We start from the raw sequence: 13,664 nt of genomic DNA, 5'->3' as shown, positions 1-13,664 counted from the left end.
TTGAACATTCAAATTGATAATGCCCTTGCTTTCTACATCGAAAGCAATTGATGGCTGACCTGTTGACGAAAGATCTACCTCTTCCCCGACCTCTGAAGTTGCCGCCTCTGAAGTTGTTGTTTCCTCTCTGATATATGCCTCTACCTCTTCCTTGTACATTTCTTTGCTCGTTCTCCACCTGTAGAACTTGCTCTTCACTTCTTTTCTCAATCACCTTTTGTTCATGTACAAGCAAAGATGCTTGCAATTCATCTACTGTGAGATCATCAATGTCCTTGGACTCTTCGATGGAACATACCACAAAGTTAAAGTTGTCTGTGAGACTCCGAAGTATTTTTTCGACAATTTTGACATCGTTCATGTCTTCTCCACAGTTCCTCATGTCGTTGGCAGTAGACATGACTCTTGCGAAGTACTTAGACACACCTTCTCCCAATTTCATTTCAAGGGTTTCGAATGTTCTCCGAAGCCGTTGCAGTTGTGCGTGCTTCACTCTAGCACTTCCCTGATACTTGACTTTCATTGAATCCCACAATTGTTTGGCTGTTTCCTTCTGGGTGATGGTTTTCAAGATGCTCTTGTCTATGGACTGGAAAAGATAGTTCTTTGCTTTGAGATCTTTCAGTTTTGCTTCGTCGAGTGCCTTCGCGCTTATGGCTTCGGTCCTCTTCAACTCTTCGAGCCCAGGTTCGATGACGCTCCAGTACTCCTTAGAACGGAGGAGATTTTCCATAAGTAAGCTCCAGTGATCGTAGTCACCATCGAACTTCGGAACGCATGGTGTTGAGAGAGTTTATGCTGCCATAATTCCTTTCTTCTGTGTTTTTCCTCTCAAACACTATTGCAGACTTTCGTTACTTCCTCTCAGTGTTTTTCCTCTCAAACACTCAATTTGTAAATTACTCTTATCAGGCTCTTTCGAACTCTGATACCAGATAAAGGAAACAGAATAGAAAATGGAAGCTAGAATGTTTTATGCTTTATTCAAAAGACTACGCTGGCTTTTATAAAGCCTTACAATTTGAATGCAACTGCAATAGAGAAAAATAAGAAAAATAAATTATAACAAACTGGAATAAATCAACTCCTAGAAACTAACTTATTTAGATCTATTCTTTAGCTAACCGTAAACCCAACACATCTTTTAAAATTCCAGCAAACTAGGAAGTATTTTGAAATATCCGATATTTCTTCAAATATTTATCAAAAATCAAAATATATTTTTATTGAAAATTTCCGATATTTCTCCACACAAAAATCTCAAAATATCCTATATTTTTTTTGCAATATCCAATATTGTTTTCTTAAAAAACACAAAAATCTAATATTACTTTAAAAAATCTGGTATTTTATGATACTTTCAAAAATCTAAAAACATTTAATAAGAACATAAAAGGTAATAGCAGCATGTGGTGCCTTGAATACTTTCAATATTTCTTATTTTATATGTATAGTTTGAAGACTAAATTAAAGAGATTATGATAGGTTAGATACTGAATCGATTATTTATTCTCTATTAAAGTTATAATTGTGGATTGTTGAGTGGTTTATACCAGTGATTAAATTGTTACTTAATAAATTATTAACATGATTAACATATGTTACTGTTGCGGATATTACATTGGTTTATACAATGAATAAATTGTTACTGAATAAATTGTTAACATGATTAACGTATGTTACTGTTGCAAAGATTACATTGGTTACCAATGATTAAATACTCAGCGATAAGATTATTAAAATGGATTTCAAATAGGATAATGTTAATATTGTTATGTTAAGAATTAAATAAAGAAAATTTATCTTAAAAATTGTGTATTGAATATATTATAAATATATAATTAATTTTTGAATTATTTTTTTCAAGAACTTTCTAATTGTAGGTACCTTAACATTTGCCCTAAATGTTAGCATTACCCTTTCAAATAACATTAATTAACTTGGTTACCAAAACAAACTTAAGGATTTCAAAATTCTCTTAATCATCAATATACTATACTTTAAAAAAAATATTGTATCGCTGTTTCATTTAAGCGTGCAACCATTAATTGCAATCCCAAAGATACCTAGGAATTTGAATTACATTATGCATTATGTATTTACATATGGTGTGTAAATTAATGATTACAAATATGCACTAAACAAAAACTGGTGAGCGAGGCATTACTATCACCAAACTTCTGTCCTAAATTCAAGTCGCCGAAAAAGGAGCTTGAATCATTTCCTAGTTAGGATAAAAATGAAAAAAAATGTATGAACACTTCCTGGTCAGTCATCATCTGATAAACAGACAACATCAGAAGGTGGAGTAGCTTCTTGGGTTGAGTTGGTCGGAACGCTTCTGCTTTTGCTAAAAGATGCCGAATCTGACATGTGTGGTAGGGTATTTGGCAGATTAATGCTAGTTTGACTATTAGCATTCATGCGCTTATCCGTGGCAGTTACATTAGGAGTGGGGAACCCACCTGTGCTCTCATACCCATGCCCCCTATGAGGACCAAACTGAGAGACTGCTGGCATTGGACTGGGAAGCCTCTGAGATGATAATAAAGAACTTGCAGGAGCATTACTGGGTGCAGGGTGACTTGGTATATCATGTGGAACTCCTCCAAGATTGGAGGCTGGTCCAGATGTTGAGGGTCTATAAGGCGGGATATGCGGTGCAGGGGCACGTATCTCCCCACTGAGACTGGAGGCTGGTACAGATGTTGAGGGTCTATAAGGCGGGAGATGTGGTGCAGGGGCACGCATTGCACCACTGTGACCGGAGGCTGGTACAGATGTTGAGGGTCTATAAGGCGGGAGAGGAGGTGAAAGGGTGCGCATTGCCCCACTGTGACTGGAGGCTGGTACAGATGTTGAGAGTCTGTATGGTAGGAGAGGAGGTGGATGGGTGCGCATAGCCCCACTGTGACTGGAGGCTGGTACAGATGTTGAGGGTCTATATGGCAGGAGAGGAGGTGGAGGGGTGCGCATCGCTCCACTGCGACTGGAGGCTGGTACAGATGTTGAGGGTTTATAAGGCGGGAGAGGAGGTGGAGGGGCGCGGATCTCCCCACTGTGACTGGAGGCTGGTACAGATATTGAGGGTCTGTAAGGCTGGAGAGGAGGTGGAGGGGCACAGAACTCCCCCATGAGACTGGAGGCTGGTACAGATGTTGAGGGTCTATAAGGCGGGGGATGCAGTGGAGGGGCGCATATCTCTCCACCAGCTTGAAGATTAGGCGAAGAGATATTGACATGAGGTGGTCTTGCAGAAAAACCGCTGAAATTTCCCGGTGTATTGTAAGAGGCATGTATAGGTGATGGCAACATAGCATGAGAGCCAGTTGAGGCGTGTGAATTCTCGAAAGTGGTCGCAGGAGGTCCACGGCAAGACGGTCTAGCAACCAGAGAGGGATGAGTAGGATTTTGCGGTCTTGGAAGTTGGGTAAAACCTGCATCCGGCATTAGTATAATATTGTTAGAAAAAGATAAACAGAAAAATATGATGGTTTGGCCATAAATGAGTAGGACGTGAAAAAGATGAGATGAATGTGCTCACAATCACAGCAAGAGACAAATATCCAATTGCATACTTAATTAAATAAAAAAAAACCTTGAAATTTATGAGAACCCAAACAGCCAATATTAAAAACAACAGCAGCAAATGCATATAGATCATCATCATTATAAAGAAAAAAGACAGATAGCACCAACGAAAGCTACAGACATGCATTGTATGCCCGAGAGCTTGGTATCAAATACCCGTCACTCAAGGGGAAAGGTTCTCTAATATAATAGTAATTAAACAATAGAAGATACACTACATTGTCTTGTAAATAAATCTCCACATATATCTGTGTTTAAGAGCAGTAAACATATATCTGTGTTTAAGAGCAGTAAATATACTTTTTACTTGGGTAACAAATTAATAGTCAAGATCAAGAGAATAATAGATGTCATAGACATTTCAACAATTAATGCACTCACTATAAGGGACTATACCTTGTGGCATTCCATATTCACCAGAAAACCTAGGATCAGAATTTGCTTTCATAGCATCGGCCAATATTTTATGTACATAAACTGTTTTATATTGTGTATCATAGTTCTTGCTTGTTTTCTGAAATTCATCGTTAATCTCCTTCATTTGAATATCATACTTCCTGCGAAGTTCTTCAATTTCCTTCTCAAAATTACATTTCAGCTGTAATTTCTGTTCCAACAAATAGAATAATATAGCAGTTATTTATCATAAAAGGAAGACATAAGATATAAAATATAAATAGATATTCTCACAGCAATGAGTTGCACAGAAGCTAACCATATCTTCATGGTTTTTCAGATTTTGCTTTGTCGATTTACGTATTCTTTCCAATTCATAACTAAGTGGATCATAGAACAAAGATGGAAAATTCCTTGAAGCTGATTGTGCTGGAGTTTGAATAGGATGATTATTGATAACTCTGTGAGTTGACAAATTTCTTGTGTCTAATGCCTGGATTCTGACTCCACCAGGCACAGGTGAATCAAGGACCGTGTCTGAGATTGGAGGCACATCTTGACGCAAATGTGAATCAACTTCCAAATTCAAGGCAGGTTGCTCGGCGGCTTGATTTTGAACCTCAGCTAATGCCTCGGGAATCTGTCTGGAGAAAGAATCTTCATTGGTTGCTGCCTGATCTTCACCTCCAGCCGCCGAAGGCAAGTTAGAGATATCCTGGTTGGATGAAAGGAACCCTGAAAAAGGTAATGGCTGCACCTGCTCCCGATGCTCCAAGATCGTTGAAACTTGTTTGGGTTGATATGCAGGTAAAATATGAACTGGACCAGGCAGTGGCTCTACTGATGATAATGGCTGCCCATGCATTTGTTTTTGAGGCTCAATGGGATCCACTGCTCTAGATACTGAAGTCTCCTGGGACAAAGTGTTTTCTGCCATGGTTCTGTCTACTACTTCCTGGTAATCTGATGCAGTACTCTCATTCACCTCCACATCGTCTGTTAATTGACATTCAGCCTCTTCGTGATTATTTTCTGGCACTACGACTGGTATTTGTCCATCAGTTATGGGTAGCAAGACTCTATCAGGAACTTGTTGCTTTGAAGGTGAAACCAAAAGGGAAGATGTAGCTGGACGACCATCACCTGGACTAGAAAATATACAAGGCGTTGATGATACAACCTCATAACCTTCATCAGATATCTGATCTGTGGATAAAGAGTTCAGAGGAGCTGCATTATCTGGATAATCAGTACTTCTGACTTTGCTGGGCAATCCCACAGCTTCCTTCCTACTCAATTCACTGGGAGTGGCCTGTTTGCAACTAGTTTCAGACACTTCATTAGACAGAAGAATTTTTGGAGCATTATGGGATGTCCCAAGTTCCTTCAAAGAAACTAGGTTTGACAATTCATCTGGTGCTGACAACTCACGGAATTTCTGCCTTGCTTCTAACTGTGTGGCCTCAAGAGCCTGGAGACGTGCTTCTTGTTCCCTTTTCAATATTGCCTCCTTTATATTGTATTTACTTTTGAATTCTCTGAGCTTCTCTTTTTCCTTCCCATAAAATGGTAAAGTAGCTTGCCACTCTATATCAAGCATTTTTTTAAAATCAGCCATTTCTTTCTCAATATCTTCTTCCAACTTACGTTTATTTTCCTGTTGACTATGAAGTAGCTTTCTCCATTGCTCTTTGCGCTTCTGATTTACTTTAATATTTCTAGAAATTTTGGTCAATTCAACATCTGATGTTGTATCTGAATTCAAACGAACCCTTTTTGATGATTCCGAAACCTTTGGAGAGCAATTGGCATTAGAGTTTCCAGTGAGTAATAAAAACGTGTCCCTCAGATCCCACAGCATTGCACTAATTTCATCAATCGCATCTTTCTTGCAGGAAAAATTCAAGTGCCTCTTTGCAAGAATGAGGGCAGCTTCAGAGTCAAGTTTGTGGCTTAGCAACGAAGCAACAGTCGAACACTGAAATAGTACAAGAAAAAGCTTGTCAGTTAAATGTACTAAAGGCGATCAAATGAATAATAATACACATTTTTAAGTTACGAAACTGTATAAACTAAGGGTTTCCCACATTAAATGGGTTTTTGAGATGGTAATCATATTGCAATAAAGAGGAGGTAATAAAAACGATAGAGCTAAACAAATCCCATAGAAAAGAAGAGAATTATTTAAATGTAACGGCTGAGAGAGAATTTCAATTGTGTAAAATCTAAGAATGACTCATGACAGATTTGTGATGCTAGAATATTCTGTTTTCATTGATTCTTATTGGAAAAAATATATTTTCCAACAATTCTCAATTATGATGACTACAGCTTTATATAGAAAGGCTAATCCTGTACACACGTGCAGGTTAGCTGCAACTGCTTCTAATCCTGTGCACAGGTTAGTGGTAACTAACCTACAGCTATCAGTGAGAGGGATCACTGATAATCACTTTCTGGTCAAGGAATCACCTGGCTAGGTCTGGTAGTTCGCTATCAGATTTTCTTCTATTTTTCAGTACAAATTACATTAATACTACCACATTCTTACTTCAGTATCTTCTTTCTTTCTACTGTAACCTATCACATTGTCAAGACAATAATGACTGGAGTTACTTCAAGTCGAATTACTTGACCATGAAACCAATGCCTACATGCACATGGAGGCTTGAATGTCGCCTCGTTTTTTACCCGATTGACCATGCTACCCAGTAATCAGAGTCTCAACTACATTAAATTTCAGGGGAGGCAACATAAAAAACAGACGCGAAGTTGACCAGCTGGATCAAGTACAAATCAAAAAGGCTTGCAAAAAAGGTTGCAGCAACAGAAAAATGTGACAGTAGATGTTCAAGCAACATACATTAATGATGTGATACATTTTTCGAAGATAAAGAGTCAAATGGTGCAGAATAGAGAAGCATATTTACAGATTATTATGTTATTCTTCAAATTTCTAAGAGTAACACTAATCCCTATACAACAGAATAATCCTTAAACACGCCTCTTCATTCTGTAACACCAAACCAACAAAGCATAATGCACTTTATAATTTGGTAGGATTCTGGAGGGGAGGCAACCATTCAAATAAAGTTCCAGAAGATGCAAAACAAAATGCAGCAAAGTTGTCATCGAACAACTCTCACATGACATGAAAACAATCAACTTATACAATTGACATTGGATTACCAACAGTCACATAAACAGGGGGGATTATCATAAAAAGCTGTGTCACCATGGGGGGAGAAAACTGAATAAGAAAAATGAAGAAAACATTCTCACCAGAGATAATTGAAAAGCCTGTAATATTGATACTGGTTCTGTACAGATCATGTAATTGTTCATGGTATATTCAAGAAACTTTCCAACCATACTCTTGACATTATCCTGCATAGTCACAAAGATATGTTAAAACATTGTCAAATTTGCTGATAATATAGCTTATATTGAGATAGTAGATAAACCATCACAAAGCCCATGAATGATCTTATAAAATCTTTTAAAGTCCTTTGTGATGCAGGTAAAGTTGCATTAGAAGAACCCACAGCAATATTCATTTCTAAACCCAGAGTCAAAGGCGTTCAAAATTTATAAAAATGTAAACTATTTTCAAAAGTAGGCACTCCATATTCCTTAGGTTCTGCATTTGTTATCTTGAATCCATGTTTTATTGCTTACAAATAAAGCCACTATTGCGGCTATTTCAATATGTTCAATGACTCCATAATAAATAATAAATAATCCATCAATGAGTAATGACACTTGAATGCTCTCCCAGCAAAATAAAACTATAAACAGAAAAACTCAAGAAACCTGGAGTAGATCATAAATCATAATATCATAAATATGCTCTGATCAATTGATTCTTACATATTTTATATCCACCACTTCAAAATTATATTAATCTTTTGTTCTAAACAAAATGGTTACAGCACCAATAATAGTAAAAAAGCAGAAATTCAATTGATAAGTTTTTTCAACGTAGCCAAGATCTGGCCATTTCAACTTTGGATGCATTTCTAAATCATAATAATTATAAATGAACTTCGTGTTATTATACAATCTGTTATAAATTATATTTCATTAATACCCAAAATATGGTAAATAAAATGTATTGTCAACAATAAAGGACAACAGTGGGGCTAAAAAACAGCAGGTAAAACCTAATAAAGTAAAAAACAAAAAGCATACAGGGAGAAGAAGAATTTCACAAAGCTTTGCTATCTCTGGCTTCAGCAAAAGATGTAAGCTCCTCTGCTGTTTCCTTATCTTCTCAGTTTCAACATTGTTCCCTTGAGGTATCTCTGACATTCGATTGAACAAACAAACTGAGTAAAAGATGTAAATCACATGGGATAAATTACCAAATGCTACAATAAAAGATGACAGAGATCACTAACCTTCCTTGTTTCTGGTACATGACTTTTCATCATTAGATTTTGAAGTAGGTTGATCAACATTATTGATCCCCCTAAGGAAACCGGACCAAAGAAGCTAGAAAAATAAGCTTATGTGACAAAATAATCACCCAATGCAATGAAAACTAAAGCTCTCATTTACTGGATAATGAAAAACCCCAATATTAATAGCAACACTGAATTTATGTTTTAATGTCTTACCCCTTCCTCCTCCTTTTTTATTTTCTATTACCGTGTGATGAATAGAAGGGAAAAGATAGAAACTAAAAAATTTCCATACAATACTGCCCAAAACTAGCATGATTGACAAACACAATATTATGGCTTTTAATTAAGTTCTTTCCAATATTCTTTTCACTACATTCACTTGTGTCCTTAATATTTTCAATTGGTTCATTTTAGTCAACTCAGTTTATCCATTACATCAAATTGCCTTATGGTGATCATCCATCAAAATTTTGGTAAACTGTAATGTGTCAAACAGTTATTAATTTTGTAGTATTATTTATACAAAAAATTCTAATATGACACCTTACATTTGAACTGAATATTTAGATAATTTACCATAACGATATAATTGATAAATCAAAAGACAAAATGAACAAACTTTATAAAAATAAAAAAAAATAAAAAAAAACCTAGTTAAAAAAAACATGACCAAAAAACTGTAAGAATAAAGTACATAATCTTTTCCCCTGGGAGATGCTTAAACTATACCATCACTTCGTACTTTAAAACTATGATTCTCTCTCTTGAAAGATGATATGCACTACAGTTCTTCATTTAAGAAATTAATCTTTTTGCGATCTGTTTGTTCAAATAAGAGGAACTTTAATGGAGGGGAGGGATTTCATTAGATATTCGGTTTGGTTGAGACAAGGACATGAGAGGGGGATAACCCTGTCTTTGCTTGATTAACAAGGGGAAGAGGGACTTAAATGTAGGAGACGGACTAGTTTACCACTTCAACCATTTTTTTACATTACACTTTATGTAAGGATATTTTCGTTAATACATTCAAAATTTAACAAACTCGCCTCTCCTCTCCAAATCCACAGTATTGGAGGGGGAATCAAAATTGAGTCAGAGAAGTCATTGTGCTTCCCTCACCTTCATTTGCGTGGTGAGCAACTTCAGAGGACCAACTAATGTTTTGAAAACACATTTATCGGCTGCAGAAACTTCATACAAAACATTTATTTCACATTCTAATATCCCATAACAACAATAATAAAAATCAAACATTTTCCTACTATGGCTTGTGTGACACCGTAACTGCCTATCATATATTATTTTGAAGATAGACATTTACCTCCCAATTTCTATTCATGGTATGACCTTTAGTTCTTTTTCTTGGTGTCTATCTCAACCTCTAACTATTTTACTATCGTATACCAGGTCAATCCTCCTTACTAAAGTTTTTACGGGTCTTCTCTACACATATTCAAATCATATAAAGCAGGATATTGATGATGTTAAAAATCCAAAAAGATGGGGAGGAAATGTAGAAGAAGCTTGTTTGTATTAAATGGACTGAAGTGTAACATATTCATCGCCAAGGGAAAGGAATTTAATTTTTAAATGAGTAGGAGAGTTGATTTAAGCCTTTCTCAATGGAGGGAAAATGTACTTCACTAAATAACTTATAGGTCCAAAATTTATAAAAGGTCAAAAGAAGCTTGATGTCACATATATCAGACAGCATATTTTATATGATTTTCTCGTAGAAAAGTGGTTACATTATGTGAGAAGGAAACAAATATAGAAAAATATTTGATTAAAAGGGCTAGCAGTATATCTAAGAAAACAATAGGAGAAACCTTCGAACGATGCATTGTCACTAGTATCAGCCTAACCCCCTAGTGAGATGATGCTCAGTTGGGACAGCATTGAAATGCAAACAGAAAAGAGTCTTTGGGACGGGGAAACAACAAAAGCCGATACTATTTTTAATATATATCTTAATTATTTTTCTCAGAGAGACAAAAGAGGCTTGAGGCTACATGAAAGCTAAACTTAAAAAAGGCAACAGAGCACAACAAAAATTTCAAGCAAAGAATGGACTAGAATTCTTATTCCATATTATTTAGGGGAAAATATGAATTAGTGCTATAAAATCACAATCATTATTATGTATTTGTTTAGAATAATTTTTTAAAGTTGAATGGTTATGATTTTATAGGAGGCGACAATATATTTAACCCTTTTATTCAAAAATCAGCATTGTTTAATTCAACATAGTTTAAAAGCAAATAACAATTACCTTATCCTCTTGGAAGACCCACTGGTCTCTAAACTATTAATGCGAAGCCTTTCAGGGTCGGCATCCACAGTTAAGTTGCAGTTTACATCATCAACCAAGATAGGAGAAACATCATAGTGTTTGTCTACCACCATGTTTTTTCTTTTAGAAGGTGTCGAAACCACCGTGCTTTTTCTTTTGGAAGGTGTCAAATTTCCATCCTTATCATTTCCAACGCATTTCCTAATCGAACTTACATTTGAATCAGAACCCCTAGTTTCGTCTTCATGGCTACTCGAATGAACTCTTTCAGGTATCTCACTACTCCATTGAGCAGTAGAATTAGATGCTACTGCCGCTGAACCTATTATCACATTATTTTCTAACGGTTCTTTCACAAGTCCTCTCGACATATCCTTTGCGCTCATATCCTTTGCTTTGGCATCTTTAGATAGCTTAATACAATCCTCAAAAACTTCTTTACACTGTAAACTAATCCCATTAAAACACTCACCAATATTTCCCTCACCCTTGTTGCTATCTTTTGGAGTCAAATTATGCTCATCCTTTGTCTCCTTGTGGCAATCTAGCAATCAACAAAAGAAAAATAATAAAACATCCATACAAAAAACAACAATATATCAAACTTCCAAACCTCACTAAGCACCATTTACAATTATGCTTATTTTGATAACAGAAAGAACTATTAACAAAACTTCGAAGACCCTCATTGTAGTCATCACCAACTCTTTAATTAACTCATCGCCACACTATTCTATTGAACCGGAGTCTAACAAACTCTTCCGGCTTGTACAACAATGTAACAGCTCTAGAAGACTAAAACTAGTTCGTTAATCATAACCACTACATCATATAACAGCAACATGCAAAGGCTAATCAAAACACAAGACAGCAAAATCAAACTAGCAATATTAAGATTTACAATAAAATAATCCCCATTATTGAAACGTTGAATTAAAAAACAAAATAAAATAAAAAACAAACATTACCTTTATTTTTATTTTTTGTTAAAATAGTTCTATACTTGCGAGCATCTATAATCTTATCTTTCCGATTCGAAAAAGTTTCCTCATCCTTTTCTTTAGATGAAATGTCTCGCTGTCTCTGAGATCTCCTCAAAGGACTGGGCGTTGTTGTTGGTGATGATTTCATCTTCCTGTGATTCTCAGATGAAGAAGGACTTGACACCATTTCGTTCTACAATGCTATTGGAATGAATCGAGAATGCAGAAACCCTAAATCAACGAAAATAGCAAGTGTGGAAATGGAGAAATGATTTTTACTAGTTTTGATTTTGAGTTGAAGAAAATACCTACTACTACTACTACTATAGTTCTTAATATTAGAATTACGGATTTGGAACTATAGTAGTAATAATAATGTTACGGAACTTTCAGAGAGAGAGAGGATGATTGGGGAAATGTTATCAATGGGGTGTTTTTTAAGCCCGTTTGAAGCCACTAGTCATAAGAGCTTATTTGTGGGAAATGTAATTAAAGCATTTTTAAGGTAATAGAGTTGCATATACGAACGAGTCTATGGAAAATTAAGCTATCAAAAAATTAAGTACTAGGATAGTATTAACTATTTTTCCTAAATTTCATTCAATTAAATTATGTGCATTTTTTTTCATGTAGTGTTATTTTGTTTCAGATTAAAGAATTGTGAGTTCCGCTCGAATTAAAAAATCTAATTGATTTTCTAAAGCAAAATAAGTAAAAAGAATAAGCACTAAATACTAAAGGGTATATTAGTGAAAAAAAATTATTAATGTTGGATTCAAATTGAAAAAGTGACTTATAATTTAAATTTGAGAGAGTATTTTTCAATTTATATTTATGATAATTAAAATCAATCAATAATTTTTTTATAAAACTGTACCTTATTCTCAAAATTGCAAATGATGTTTTTTTTATCTCATTCAAGTGTAAACTTGAATAAATCAACTTATAATTAATAATAAGTTTAATTTAAGGAGAAAATCCATGTTATTCCCCTAAAATTTATTAAAATGGCAAAATATCTCCTATAGTTTTAAAATGTTCATTAACTTTCTTTGAGCTCTATTAAAATGATTTGAGCTCTATTAAAATGACTTAGAGATAACAATAGTCAGAAATTAAATAGAGAATTATAGTACATTTTCTCATACTACTACTAGAGTTTGTATTAAAAAAATCCTTATACTAAAACTGATACATTCATTCATTTGTAAGTTTGTAAGGATGCTTATATTATATAAATATCTATCATATTTATTTAAGTTTTTAACATTAAAAAGATTAAAGAATATTATTGTTGAGTTAAGAAATAATCAAATATTTATATTAAAATTTATACAAATTTATTAGTAAGACATATGAATACTAAGATAGTTATACTCGTGTCATATTTAATTATTTTAACGTATAATTGCATGTGTTCATGTTCTTATCTATTTTGTGAATTTTTATTCTATATATTGAAGAATTTTTTTATGAATACTCATTAATATGAATAAAATTATAATCTTTACCTCTACTTTTAACTTTTAAGTGACACCCTGAGAAACGGTAATATATATGGCATTTACCGATAGTCTTGATAGTCTTTTTGCTTCTCATAAAAAAATTGTGTTGGTATATATAAGTTTAAGAAATATTTGTGTATATTTTAAAATTAAGAGACGTCGGTATCATTTTAACGGACTTTAAGAGATGAGATATAATTTTTTCTTCATTTAATAAATTAAAATTCATTTATATTTTTTTTATTACGTGTGAAATGTTCTTTTACAAGAATAATTTTTATGGTGTGTAGGAGTAATTTTTATGATGATAATCCTATTTTCCTAATAAAAAGATTATTTTTTATTTATTTTTATGTCTCTTAATATTGGATTATTCTTAAAATTTTGTACACAAAGTTTATTTTTTATAAAAATATTTTTATTAAATGGTTTTGCTTATGTAAAAGAAAATCATTTTAAATCAACTAATTTTGAATAACTTAATATA

General features: G+C 34.2%; 1 protein-coding gene across 1 annotated transcript; it reads right to left on the bottom strand.

The window, feature by feature from the left end:
• Positions 1–2,048: 2,048 nt before the first annotated feature.
• On the bottom strand, positions 2,049–12,128 carry LOC127103264 (uncharacterized). Its single transcript, XM_051040524.1, has 8 exons — positions 11,658–12,128; positions 10,669–11,233; positions 8,388–8,458; positions 8,179–8,291; positions 7,270–7,374; positions 4,307–5,965; positions 3,988–4,198; positions 2,049–3,437 (listed from the first exon to the last, which is right to left on the bottom strand). Exons 1-8 carry the CDS (start codon positions 11,857–11,859, stop codon positions 2,269–2,271), a joined length of 4,095 nt encoding a protein of 1,364 aa, XP_050896481.1. The 5' UTR covers positions 11,860–12,128; the 3' UTR covers positions 2,049–2,268.
• Between the last annotated feature and the right edge of the window lie 1,536 nt (positions 12,129–13,664).

The sequence above is a fragment of the Lathyrus oleraceus genome, chromosome 7, assembly GCF_024323335.1.
Source record: "Lathyrus oleraceus cultivar Zhongwan6 chromosome 7, CAAS_Psat_ZW6_1.0, whole genome shotgun sequence".
Taxonomy (NCBI): Eukaryota; Viridiplantae; Streptophyta; class Magnoliopsida; order Fabales; family Fabaceae; genus Lathyrus; species Lathyrus oleraceus.
This window is presented reverse-complemented; position numbering and strand designations above follow the sequence as displayed.